The sequence below is a fragment of the Phaeodactylum tricornutum genome, chromosome 27, assembly GCF_000150955.2.
Source record: "Phaeodactylum tricornutum CCAP 1055/1 chromosome 27, whole genome shotgun sequence".
Classification (NCBI taxonomy): Eukaryota; Bacillariophyta; class Bacillariophyceae; order Surirellales; family Neidiaceae; genus Phaeodactylum; species Phaeodactylum tricornutum.
Window position 1 is genome coordinate 35,894 of NC_011695.1, and position 13,412 is coordinate 49,305.

Below are 13,412 nucleotides of genomic sequence, written 5' to 3' on the forward strand. Positions count from 1 at the left end.
TATGTTGGATCATTCCAGCTCGAAGCATGTGACTCTTCAACGTTGGGCAGCCGCAAGCATAAAGAATCTCGTGCTGGAAGATCAACGCCGTACCTGTTTGGCTGTCAACGATATCGCTGCGGCAGTTGCATCGGGAGAGACTGCTTCTGAGCTTTCGTATACATCATTTTTAGACGAGCTAATTGCTTCTGGTGGCGCCATGTTGTTGTGCAGCCTCATTGGAGCAAACGATACGGATGCCCGCTCTCATGCTGTTGCTGCCTTGGGCGCCATACTCACATCGACCCGGGCTGTGGATGCGGCGCTCATGACGCTGTCGGAAATGACGGGACGTGGCGCAAGTCGGGCACGGGATGGAGATATTGTGCGCGCTGTTGTCGCTGGGGGTGGTTGCGGCGCCTCTGTGGCACAACAGCTTTTGTCCGCGGAAAATGCCGTGGCTGGTATGTGTTGTCACTTTTTAATGTCCCTTGTCATGCCTCTCTTGTCCGACCCGCTGGCTGGTGAATCCTTACCGTTTCGGTACGACTATCGTAATGATCAGCAAGGTCTGGGAGCGTGTCGCGAAGCGGCAGTGGAAATCGCCACTGGGTCATGTTTGCCCCCCTTGCTGTCGCTGATTCGAGAGCGTGGGCATGTATCTCGACCCATAGAGCTACGTCAAGTGGCTATGGAATGCTTAGCTGCTGTCGCTACGACGATCGGTAATATGGGCAAGGCGTGGGCTCATGATCAGTATGAAGAAGGACTGGACAACTCTGGAGCGCCGGGTAAACTCAAAGATGCGATCACTATGCTGAACGAAGAGGGCTCGATTGATGTTGCGTTGGAAGTGATTCAATCGTCGGTGGCACAATCATTGGGGTCGTCGATGAAAGAGACGCCCTCATCACGAATTCGCGAAGCGGCTGGTATCGTGTTGGGTTCTCTCACATCTTGTTCGGCTGAAGCAATCCTGAAATTGCAATCTCGTCAGATAATATCGTCGCTCTTGATATCGTCCAACGATGCTACCATGACGGTCCCTTCCTCTTTGAGAGGCGACAGTCCACCCCGTTGTCTGGGCGTTCTTGAAACTGCTGCGTCGCTTCTCATGTTTTCTTGGCAACACCCATCAGGTGCTTCCTCTGAGCTATTAGACCGTTTGATTGAGGTCATTGACGCAGGTGCCATTCCATATCTTTCGAAAATCATTAATGCCAAGATCGACTGGGATTCAAAAGATAAGGCTGCTGGTGGAATGAAGGGCCGTTCAGCCGCATGCCGACTCCTGTGCTGTATTTTTGGTATTTGCTTGACAGATATGACGGGGATAGGCATTCGTCGTGTGATGGATGCTGTTGATACGGATTCCTGTTCTTATCGCGGTAGCGAAAAGGCCCCGAGCAACATAATCGAATCGACCCTTGGTGTGCTGCAAACTTCATCAGGTTACGCACGCAAGGCATTGATGGGAAGCTTAACTCAGGGGCCGCACTATCAAGCAGCATTGATGGATCTGGTGGGGACGGCGCTGTTGGCTATTGGCAGTATGTGCGGATCTTCCGTAGCTCCGGGAGGAACTGACGGGTCGCTTATTACGGGAGAGAGGTTTTTGACCGCTCGTGATGACCAATACGTCGCTAGACGCAGCGAGATATGCAACGTCGCTTGTGATGTGGTAGTCCGTGGTGCTCGATCAGGCCCAGCGCTTCTTCCAACTATGCTGGTTGGAGGTTTTGGCGAGATGTGTGTGGTTGCTTCCTTACGTCTTGCTTTAGCAATTGCGCAAAACGGAACAAAGGACCAACATGCTAAGTTAGCCATGAGTGGCATTTTGGTACCGATCAGCGACTCGCTCCGAGCAGCGTTATCGGACGGTGATTTGTTCAAGTTTTCGGCTGCGCTAGCTTTAGTTCGCTTTTGTGGGCCACACGTTGCTGCAGGTCAAGGTGGTGGGTTGGAGTCAGTTCGTGATGCTATACGTGTTGCGACTGATGTCTTGACATTGCCGCTGAATCCAGATGCAAGTTACGACCAGATGGAGAGGCAGGAGTCTTTAAAGGCTGAATGTATCGCTGCGCTTGAATCGCTTAGTCGGAATGCTTCGCTATGGAGCTCAATCTCGACGGAAGCCTTGCCATCAATCGCACGCTATTTAGATTTTAGCAGTACAGGACCTGGAAATGTGAAAACGCAAGCTACACGAGCTGCTGCTCTACGGGCTATTCTACAGATTGTTCAAGTTCCGTCGCACGCTGTTGCAGCTGCGGACGCGGGAATAGCAGAAGCACTTGGAAGTATTATGAAAAGTCATGAATACGGCTCAGGTGAAGACGAAGTGCCCATACTTGCGCTAGAAGTGCTCCACGCGCTCACTACCAATGATCAAGCCCGGATCCGTACACGCTTTTTGGAATCTGGTCTCGTTCGGGCTATTTGCGCTGCACTTGGTAAGGCCACCATGACGAAAGCGAAGAAGGCTACGGATGGCCGTGCTGACTTGACCTTCCTTGGATTTGAAATTTTGCATCGTATTCTCGGGGATGTTGATTCTGAGGGGAGAACGCAACAAACACTGCAATCACCAAGAGCAATCACTCTTTTGGATGCTGTAGCATCCGAACCAGATTTCATTCAAGCGATGTGCTCTACACTATTGCTTAAGACTGCTATGAAACTTCCCAGATACGATGACGAGGACAACCATGGTCTTACACTGGATGTACCGAAATTGTATGGATCTCCCTTCATTCTTGTTCAGGAAAAATGCGCCTTTTATAAAGATACGCACGAAGCTTCGGCAGCTTTTCTTTTTGCCGTTTCTGTGTTTGCATGTGCAATCGAATCTCAAGGGAGTGATGACTTTTGGGATGCAGTTATGCTTCAAGACTTGCCAGTAAAGACAGACGCAGATGAACGTCTTCAGGCGTGTGCTACTCTATCTGCTCACTTTCTTGCTTTAACGACAGTCGAGTACGGAGCGTTCGTACCTATCGATCATTACAAGAAGCAAGACTACATTAATTTGACAAGACCATTAGTCCGTCACCGATTGCTTGAGATTTTAAAGGGGTCGATGGAATACCTGTCTGGTGATACGCCATACGGAAACGAAGGAGATCCTTACATGATTTCGCTTCTTGTTAGCTTCAACGTTCCACATCTTTGCCTTTCTCTCTGGAAAGATCCAGCACTTCTGGATTTGGCTTTTGACATCCTGAAACAAATTGTGGAGCAGGTTCCCAATGAGGTGCTACATTTGTTTGTTGAAGGAAAACCGGCTCTGACGTCGCTATTTGACCTCCTGAACATTAATTCGGCCGTCGAAACGTCGAAGAATATTGGGGAAATTCGTCAGTTTCTTGCGTATATTCTCGGGCAGCTTGTAGAAAAGGGACTCTTAAACGAAGCTGTAGAAAGGTTCGATGTCCGTAGTAGCGCCATTTCTGCATTGGCTTCAGCATGTTTGAGCGAACACGAGCGCCCTGTCGACGAGGAAGAAAATATTATGTCGAATCGTCTTTCGACGGTGTTAATGCACTGTCTTGTTGACCTGTGCAGCGTGTCAGACAAGGCTATGAAAGAAGGAAAGCGTATTCAACTCTCTCCTAACGAGGCGAGCGCTATTGCCAAGAATCTCGGGCGAAAGATCTGCCAGATGGTACTTGCTCGATTTTTAGAACGTGCCCGTCTGCAACAATACGAAATGGACGACGACGATGAAATAATGAATGCTCCTGACGTGGCAATGCTGTGTGCTGTTGCTCAGCATGAGGAAGCTTTACAGTTTCTGAGATCCATTGGCGGTCTGCACGCTTTGAGTCTTGTTGCTGCAGAAGGTGAAACGCTTGCAATGATGGCTCTTCGCCGGGCTTGTCGCGACAATGCTGAAATCCTTTTGGAGGGAGATTGTTTCAAGGGCTTGATGAGTCTTCTTGCCAGCAACACAGGAGCGTCCACTTTTCGTGATCATGTAAGGCACGGGTTAGAAACTGGAGCATTTGAGCTCCTGTTCCGACTCTGTGAATCTGCGAAAGGGCGGAAAGCCGTGACGGAAGCCGAGCATTGCGAAGCGTGTTTGAAAAGAGCAATCCAAATTATCGCCGTATTGGCCGGAATTCCAGATGAAGTCGATGATAACGGGCCTGATCCAGCTTCATCGAATCTGGGAAACGAAAGCGACTCAAATGACGATGACAGCGAAAAAAGCACTGAAGAAAATGCAGTTAGTGAAAATGGTCAAGCCGAAAATACCAGTTCCAAATTGGCGATTATTTCTTCAAGGGACGCTGGTATGCAGGTAGGGGTCGGAGCGTGCCTATTTCTCTCGTCTCTTGCATCCACCACTGTCGGCAAAGCCGCACTTCTAGAGTCGTCGATCATCAGCACAGCCTTGTCAACACTGAGCTCTGGAGACTCTGAAGCTCCTTTGGAATTACGTTTTGCTTCCTTGAAGCTCATTTCATCTCTGGCTACCTACTCGTCCGACTCCGGCAGGCTGTCGACTGACGGAGTGGCTGAGGTCATCATTGCCGCCTTAATGTCAAAGGAAAAGGTAAAAGCAACGGGTAGTTTGAATAAGAATTTGATGCTGGACTGTGCCGTGACAGGGTTGAGCGTCATTTTCGACTTCCTTGACGCAGACAAACAGCGAGCGGCGTTATTAGTCGTCAAAAAGCTGTTTTTTAAATGCGTAAAGAGCTGTGTAATTACAAGATCGACGGTCAAAGAGAATGAAAATGCTGCCGGCGCTGAGTTATGTTATAGATTGACAATCATCCTTCTCATGGCCAGAGGAAACGCCAATGCGACGCAAATATTCTCCCATGATTTGTTGTCCGCTTTTGTGAATCTTGTCCAATGGCGTTGGGATCCTAAGACTAGTCTTGAAAATACCAACGCAAAAGCATGGGACGCTGCCATTGCGAATTGCCTCATATTACTCTCTTTTTTGATTTGGAGGCCCGAAGAAGCGACGTCCGATCTCGACCTCGGCGCTCTTACCGAAACAATTTTGATGCTGGCCCGACCAGGAAAAGCCCCACGGCAAGCAATTGATTTCAAATCAGCTCTAAAGCGCATTATGGAGGGAACAGACGCTTCGGCAAGCCTTGCGGCGAAACGTATTTTGGATCGGATCTTTTAGTCTCCACACTTCACTTGCAAAATTTCCTCACACATTAGAAACTAAGGACACGTATGAGATTAAAAAATTGAACTCGGGTAGGACTTCCAACAATCTTTTATGATTATTTCGGTACCCCACGCTTCTCGACCACTAGATGAAGCCCATTTCGAGTGTGTATGGTTGCCCCCGTCCGCATACCAACAGGATGGTTCAGTCCTTGGGCCGAGCTCAAAATGTCATCCTTGCCTTCGAACTTGGACTCGTCGAAAGAAAACTCGAATCGTCGTAGCACCATGGCAAGCGTCACTGTAGCCTCAAGTATCGCAAACTCGTCTCCGACACATTTTCGGGCGCCACCACCAAAGGGCAAAAAGGCAAAGTCCGACGCGACCTCATTCGGGTACAATTTTCCCTCCCATTTTTTCGGGTCAAAACCTGCCCAACCCGGAACGTCCGGGTTGGAATGCGACCGTGTGAAACGTAATGGGTCGAAGGTATCGGGACTAGGCCAGAACCGTTCGTCGCGGTGAATGTTGTACACGGCCATAAATATGTCCATGCCTCGAATTACTTTAGCTTCACGGCCGGCCCCCTGTGGAAGCTCATCGGGAGTACGGCATCGGCGGATTAACAAAGGAGGCTCGGGGTACATTCGCAAAGTCTCTGCGACCACGAGGCGTAAGAATTTCATTTTCTTGATGTCTTCGTAGTTGGGCATGCGATCTCCAACGACTTCATCGATTTCGTCTTGCAGCTCTTTCATAATTTCGGGGTTCTTGGTAAGTTCGAAGAGCGCCCAAGTTAAGACAGCAGCGGTTGTTTCATGCCCGGCAATCAACATAGTCATCAGGTCGTCCCGCAATTGTTTGTTGTCAATATCAGCACCACGCATGTCGACTAAAAATCGTAGCAAGGAGGGATCTTGGACCTCATTATAGTTTCGATTTTCGAGCTCTTCGATATCTTCCACTGTCCGCGTTTGTTTCGCCCGGGTAATGAGGTCGTCCAAAACATCGTTCAAAAGTTTGAGATCACTGTTGAATTTACGGAGGCGGGGCACAAGTTGATTGGCCAGAGGTAAATTCCAGTACGGGGCTGGGGTCATGGAGCGATGTTCCGCCTCCACGAGCGCCGAATACACCGCTTTGATTACAGGGGACTCTTGAGTTACGGAACCAAACTCGTAATTGAAAACAGACAGGCCAATAATATCCAATGCGACAGAACAAAAGAGGGATTCCATTTCTACCTTGCCATCTCCGTCAACGCGCTTGTTGAGTGTATCAATTAAAGGTTGGTTGCAATAGCCGAAAAGGCCGACAATGTGTTCCAGCCATGCTTTGTGAAAGGCTGGAACAATCTGTCGGCGGCGGATGCTCCATGTTTCGGGATCAGCCGGAATCAGGCCTTTTCCCATGATCGGTTCGAGAATTTCGGCCAGAACGCCCTTATCGTAGTTGGTGTTGGCATCCTTGAGAATGTGTTTCGCTTGTACAGGATCAGATATTACGAGAAACGATTTTGGACCGAAGCACAGCTTGTATGGACTGAGGAAGAGAAAGCGGAGTGTGAGATGCGAAGGCGATATCACAATACAAATGAGAATGCCTCTACGCACACGAAATTTGTTTTCGTCATACCTTCCGTAGTTCCGGTAGTAGTTCTGTAGCCCAATAAACATCGTACCATCGCCAATGTCTGCAAGCTCTCCTTCGGCTAGGGGACAGCCGTCGAGACTGGGAAATCCTCCGTAGATCTGCTCAATGTTCGTCCGCAAGACATTTGCCGAATCACCAAAGGAAATCTCCTCACCTGACTTGCCAACTTGCATTATGTCAAGATCCCATACCACTTCCCACCACCATGGGAGACCCTCGGCGTCTGGATTCTTTTCGGTTGTTATGACGGATGATGCGACTTCGCCTTTCATGGTTGCCGGCTCGCCAGCTTTATTGTCCGTCTGTTCGTCGGTCTTGTCCTCGGTTGTGGAGAACAAGGCAGATGTCAGAACGCGGGATTGACGGTGAATGCCGAAACAACAACGGACAGCTGAAGACGGGAATGGGACGACTAGCGATTGTGTGCGTTTCGGAAAGAAGCAAGCAACGACAACCACCGCTGTTAAGGACAAGAAAGTTATGGAATACATTCTCACCGTAGCGATGGATGCAAACGAAATTGACTAACACAAGAGGAAGCACTCTAGAAGTATCTATATGACTGTGCACTCGGAAAATGGAGTGAGAAGAACCGTCCGCTGGAAGATCGGATTGTGCGATTGACTGACTGTGAGAGCGGATTTGATTCAACCGAAAGTGTTTTACGTTAGTAGCCTTTTTGTTTGTTGATTGATTGATGGCTCCTGGTTCGTAAGTCGCCCAGCATCTTGGTATTTACCCCTAGTCTGGAAACCCTATTTGCTACCTTCACTACCCTACATTCACGACAACATAAACTCGATTGGTTGTGAAACATTTTACCATCCAGCAATAGATAAGATTGTGAATTGAAATGAAGGCGTTATCTCTGCGATTATCCTACGACAGATACTTAGGTGAAAATGGAGCAATACTAGAAGGAAATGTATATTTTTTCATCAAAAATTCAGAATATAGAGATGATCTCGGTTTTTTTGATCATGGAATATCATCGGCCCTCCAAATACTCCACACACCAATTTTCCTGACTACGACTCAAGCAAATTCGCACGGGGAAAGAAGTTAAGACTCCTGTAATCTAAGGACTGACCCCTGATACACTTAACACAAGCCGAAGTAAGTGATAGTGGTATGTGAGCGAAGAGAAAATCTACCGGAGGACCTTCTGTATGGATTTTTTGAAGCCAATCGAACTAGTTTTTTTCTGCTTCAGAAACGAGCTAGTCTGAGAAAGTTAGTTATGGTTTCATTGCGAGAGTCAGGATAAAATAAGGAACTGTTCCGAAACTTGACTTCGGAAGACATCAAAATCTGAAAATAACGGAGTAAAAACAGATAAGTATCATCCCCTACAATAGGACAAATAGAAATGAAAATATAAACGCCAGTAAATAGTCGCGGAATGTTGCATCCCACTGGAAATAATCATTTTTAGGTATCATCGGCATTAAATCTGAAATGATTCGTTGGAACCACATGTTCTGTACTTTCTGTATTGGTGCCTCACTTCAAAAAAGAAGCCCATTCAACTTGTGGATATATATTGCTTTTTAATGATAATTATTACAGCTTTTCTCAATTGGTTTAACGCTTTCAGATAAGCTCGTCTGTCCTTACTGGAATTTCTCTCGCGAGCCACTGCCCTGTGATTTCAAACAATCATCGATTTCAAAAAATAGACCCAATGCTGCATATTTTCTCTCGCTGGTTTGTCGTTTTCTGATTTTATTTACACAGTTCATATTCTTTATGTCTCGAATCGCAGAATCTCATTTTACACAGTGAATTCGTTAGTAGCACTTCCGTAATTCCAGAGAGCTCACTGTACAAAAAAACTGGGATGTTAGATCGGAGAAGCTAGACTTTTAGCAATAGCTTGCATCGACGCAACGCAGGCCATCGTAGTCAGGGAAAAAACCGTTGAAGATACTTATAGAAGCGGGATCGAAGAGTAGCATTTCGAACCTCCAGGAACAGCCATGTTCGCAGTAAACTTTGGGAGAGCTCCTTGGGCTGAACCTGCACTGCCTTCGACCGATGACTATTGCTCAAACAGTGTCGAGGAACCTTGAAGAGTTTTCGCTGACAACTGGTTTTGGAAAGAGTGCAGATCACGCGTACAGATTGAACGGAAGCCACAGTACTGAACGTACCTGAGACATACCCAATCGTTTCTACACACACACCACATTCCTTACAAACACTATCGAACGAAGGCATAAGCAGGGCATTCGGTGGGAACATTGCTTTCATGACTTTGACTATGAGCAACCTCCTTTTAAGCAGCACGGAGGAAACTTTGGTAACTCAAGACAAAGGTAAGTTGTGTTTGTTGGAGCCGCTGGGCATATGCTTTCCAATCATTGACTTTGAACGTGTGGGACTGCGTTACTCTTTCGGTGAGAGATTTCCCAGCATTGTGCGAGCATAGCACATCTCCAATGATTAGGCGCCAATTTGTCCATGGGCATTTTCCCTTTTCGTTAACGACTCTATTCGACAATTGACTCATTTCTTCGTTGTGCTTGTTACTTTCGCTTGATTTCCGGTACATTGAAGCCGATGTCAACGGAGAGGACGAGTATGCTCCAGATCCCCAATTGCTCGGTGTCCCTGGATTGCAACCTAGTGTCAAGGCAGTGGCGAGCCCAAAGTTCAAAAAGGCACCTGACGCACCCAAACGCTTCAAGTCCGCCTTCATAATATTTTCCGCCGAGAAGCACAAGGAGATCAAAGGTGAACTCACGAAATTGGGAAAAACCGAAAAGGTAAGAGACCTTGTTTGAAAACGTCAGTGGTCGTGTCGGTCCTATTTTGTTGGTGATGGCAGGGACTATCGAGCTGTTGTGTGATTTCTTTCTTTTACCGAACAGCTCTACCAGTGCAGTGCGTTGGATACTTTGCTGTACATCGCTTTACCTTTTATAATCGAGACTTTACCGTCTGATCCCGATACTTTATAATCGTACTTTGTTCCAGTAAAGTCGCTGCTTTTCTTTGTGATCTTACTTAAAAGTCTACTTTTTTATACAGACTACAGACATTGCCAAACTGGTCTCCGAAACCTGGCGTGAGCTTGATCCCGACGATAAGGAAGTTTGGGAGAAGAAGGCGAGGAAGGATAAGGCACGCTACGAAGTGGAAAAGGCCATGTACAAAGGACCTTGGAAGATACAAGCAAACAAAAGAACTCCGAAAGATCCCACGGCCCCCAAGCGCCCCATGTCGGCCTTCCTCGCCTTTTCTAACAAGCGACGGGCCGCTCTTAAGCGCCAGCATCCCGATGCGACGAACGCTGACTTATCCAAGATGCTTTCCAAGACTTGGAAAGAAGCACCGGAAGAACTAAGACGAAAGTACATGGACGAAGAGGCGGGGCTTCGAGCCAAATACAAGGAATTAATGGGCACGTGGCGCACTAAGGTTGCGGAAGAGAAGAAAGTCGAGCGAAAGGAGCGGGAGGCAATGGCTTTACGGGCCGCTGAAGCCATGGCGTCCGATCGCGTCAACATGACTTCGGACTCGAACTTTGATGACGCTGCTCGAAATTTCGAATCGGAACAGCATCAACGAGCTGCTATTCAGCACCAACATCAGCTTACGGCGGCCGGGATAGGGGGCGGCTACGGAAACATGTACGGCGGTGCTGCCTTGGGGGATTTGGGGGCATTGGGGCTTGGTAGTGCTGGTTTTCCGGGTATGTTGGGTTCGACTGGGTATGCGGCTCAATCCATAATGGGCGGATCCGTCGCACAGCAGCAACTGATCAATCAGCTTCTTGGTATGTCGTTATGTTGTATTCAATGGTGAAAGGCTTTGGCTCTTTGTTGCAGATCTGACTCTTGTCTTTTTGTTCGATGATTTTGCAGCCAATCAACAATATTCACAGGCTGGGTTGGGACGTGGTCTAGGCATGCTTGGGCAGTCGGGGTTTCCGGGACATAGTGGTCTCGGGCAGCCTGGTATGAGCAGTTTTGTCGGAGTGTCAAGTATGGGACTAGGGGGTTACGGCGCTTCTATGGGGCTTCATGACGGTTTCCCGGGTCACCATGGTATGATTGACGGCGGGGGTCTACCAGGTTATGTGGGTAGTGGAGCTCTTGGTGGTTACGGAAGTTTCGGCAGCTCCGCAGTCGATGGACCATCGCGTGGAACACAAGGGTCTGGAAACGATGGTCTTACTGACGAAAGTACTAATAGCATGAAGCACTACGGTCGCCGAATGTAAATATATTTGTTCGAACCAACAGTAAATCCTGGTCCTGTGAGCAATGGCCGAGCAAAAGCTACTTGTGATGTGGAAAAAGTAAATAGCATAAGAGAGGAAAGCGCTTTGTAAATCCAAAATCTTTTCCTTATGTGGCAGATGTTGTTCTTCCCTTGGACCTTGCTGTGAGAGGCCAGTCAGCTCTCATGTGCACCCTTCCAAACATGAATCGCGCCGGCGACTCCCACCCCTGCGTATTCATTTCTCGCAGCAGTAAGGGGAACAAATCGTTTGTTTCTTCTTGCGTCACCTTCATTATATCAAAACAATTGGACGACCTCACTTGAGACGGATCGAATTTTGACAAGGCCAACTTCCGTCGTAAAAGCGTCAACGCAAGTGTACTCTTCACAATATCCATATTGGTGGCTGCTTCGTGCAGCACAATATGGCAATTTTCTTGAATCCGCGAAACCGGATCTTCATTCTGCTTTGCAGTCTTCGCCATAAATGGTCTCGGATGTTTGACGTTCTTTCCAACAACGAGAATGAAACGCTCTCTCTTAAAAATTTCGAGAAGCGTTCCCAGCTCGTCGGGAGAGAGCCTGGCACGGCCGATGGACCCAAAGGCAATGGCGCGACGAGTCAAATGTTTCGGTGGCAAAAATATGCGTTCTTGCGACGCCAATGTCTGTGGAGTGGGAATTCCAGCGGGAGTAGGCGTCGTGCACGACGCGGCTAGTCCTTCTAATCCGTCTTTTGGTCCTTGGCGGGCTTGACAGAAGTCTGCCACAACGGAAATCATTCGTTCAAAATTCATAACTCGATAGGTGACCGCTCGCAACTGGTGATACACACAGACAATCTCAATCGCTTGTAGTGTTACGTATACGGCGAGTACAGCACGAATTGAGGTACCAACCGTGCGGGACAAGGTTACGCCGCTCGCGATCCCCAATAGGTCGACAATGGCAATTTGCGCTTCACCTTTCGCAGTAATATCGCCAATGTTTTCCCGTGATCCGTCCCGAAAGGAGTTGTAGATTGACGTGCGTGTAGAGCTGGACGTGAGCATCGATATTTGTTTGCAACAGTTTGCCAACGTTGCCCACAGTAGAAAGAGCGATGGGAACACGTAGGTGATGATTTCGAGTCCATTGCCAGCAGCAAAGACAAAACTGGAACGAAACCGCCATCGTTTAGCGTCCGAGTCGAACCTCCGTCCCATACGGGAAGCCCAGAGCATCCGGACAATCTTTCCCAAGGCGTCTTTGAGGACCCAGTTAAGAGCGGCGGACAAGGCGCCGAGCTGCGAAGCCGAGCTCTTAATTCGCAGCGCCAAAAGCAGACTCTGCGTGCCAAAGACGTTCAGATTGGCATTGACGAAACGCTGCAGTATACGCCAACGAACAAATCGATAATAGTCGTTTGTGACACCTGATGGTAGGAAGGCGAGCGAAAGACGGGGGAGTATTTTGGTGGTAATAAATCGAGCGAGAGATGATCGGCGTGCCCGTAGAGCTACCGACTCTTGCTTGGTGCTGTCGGCTACTCTGTTCTTCTCGGAAACTTTCACGTAGCGCTCTTGTAAGGGATCATACACGAGCACAGCTCGCCTTCCGTACAGTACATCGACTTCGGAAAAAGTGGCGGAAGATTGTGAAGTACGGCTGGTTTGCTCCTCGGGTGAGCATGTTAAAGCAGCCGATGTCGATCCATTAAATACAAGGTCGGATGCGGATACCAAAGCACTATCCCTATCGTCTCGAAAGCTCTCATAACGCCTCGTTCTTTGACGCCGATTCCGTAAACAGGGTGCTCTGGATACTGCCATAAACGGAAACGCCGGGTTCCGGCAGCAGAAGTACTTGGAACGACAAGATGGTCCTATGTAACTTCGCGGGATGCCCTCGATCACTATAGCTCTAGACTGGTTTATCAGTAAGAAACAAATGATTGTCCGACAGATCAGGGGTGCTTGCGTCCATTGAGCGTTTTCCACGCCGTAGCGAGAGGCCTTCCTCGATCTCATGGTGCACTGTGTTGGGGTAGTGTGTTCCTGATGTGAGGGTTTGGATTTTTTTGTGGTAGGTGTTGGATGTCGGTCGAGGCAGTTTCCTCTTCCGCCGGTTCTGTAAATTCTTGCCTTGGATTGGCCAGTCTTGTGTCTTACCACGACTCATTTCAGTCTTGAAATTAGGGACGGCCCCTGTAGACGTCCCTCTCGTAGAAGTGCGTAGTTTGGAAACGTCTCTGGTATCGTCGGAGCCCTGACCCTAAAACAACCTTTGCTCTCCGGAGTCATTCTCAACGGATCTTCCGGGCTGCAACGCGATTGATCGTGTACCGGTAGGCATCGCTTCGCACGATACACGATACGAGTCCAGACTGCTGGAGCAAAAAACAATAACTGTAAATGCTTTGGAAGCACTTGCGC

At 48.4% G+C, this 13,412-nt stretch overlaps 3 protein-coding genes across 4 annotated transcripts; 1 reads left to right on the forward strand and 2 right to left on the reverse strand.

Annotated features, from left to right (window-relative positions):
• Window positions 1–5,209: 5,209 nt before the first annotated feature.
• On the reverse strand, window positions 5,210–7,336 carry LUT1-1 (the record flags this gene model as incomplete). 2 transcript variants are annotated; one of them, XM_002184998.1, is made up of 2 exons in its annotated part: window positions 5,210–6,657; window positions 6,751–7,336. In XM_002184998.1, the coding sequence occupies 2 exons, from the start codon at window positions 7,257–7,259 to the stop codon at window positions 5,232–5,234; spliced, it is 1,935 nt and encodes a 644-aa protein (XP_002185034.1). The 2 variants fall into 2 exon arrangements, with proteins under 2 accessions (XP_002185034.1, XP_002185035.1); XM_002184999.1 differs by having other exon boundaries at window positions 5,232–6,657; window positions 6,751–6,941.
• Window positions 7,337–9,795: 2,459 nt separating this feature from the next.
• Window positions 9,796–10,194, forward strand: PHATRDRAFT_16581 (predicted protein; the record flags this gene model as incomplete). Its single annotated transcript, XM_002184921.1, has 1 exon — window positions 9,796–10,194. A coding segment is annotated over one exon (399 nt), but the record flags the coding sequence as incomplete, so codon positions are not given.
• A 929-nt stretch (window positions 10,195–11,123) lies between these two features.
• Window positions 11,124–13,007, reverse strand: PHATRDRAFT_50103 (predicted protein; the record flags this gene model as incomplete). Its single annotated transcript, XM_002185000.1, has 1 exon — window positions 11,124–13,007. The coding sequence occupies one exon, from the start codon at window positions 13,005–13,007 to the stop codon at window positions 11,124–11,126; it is 1,884 nt and encodes a 627-aa protein (XP_002185036.1).
• Window positions 13,008–13,412: the final 405 nt, after the last annotated feature.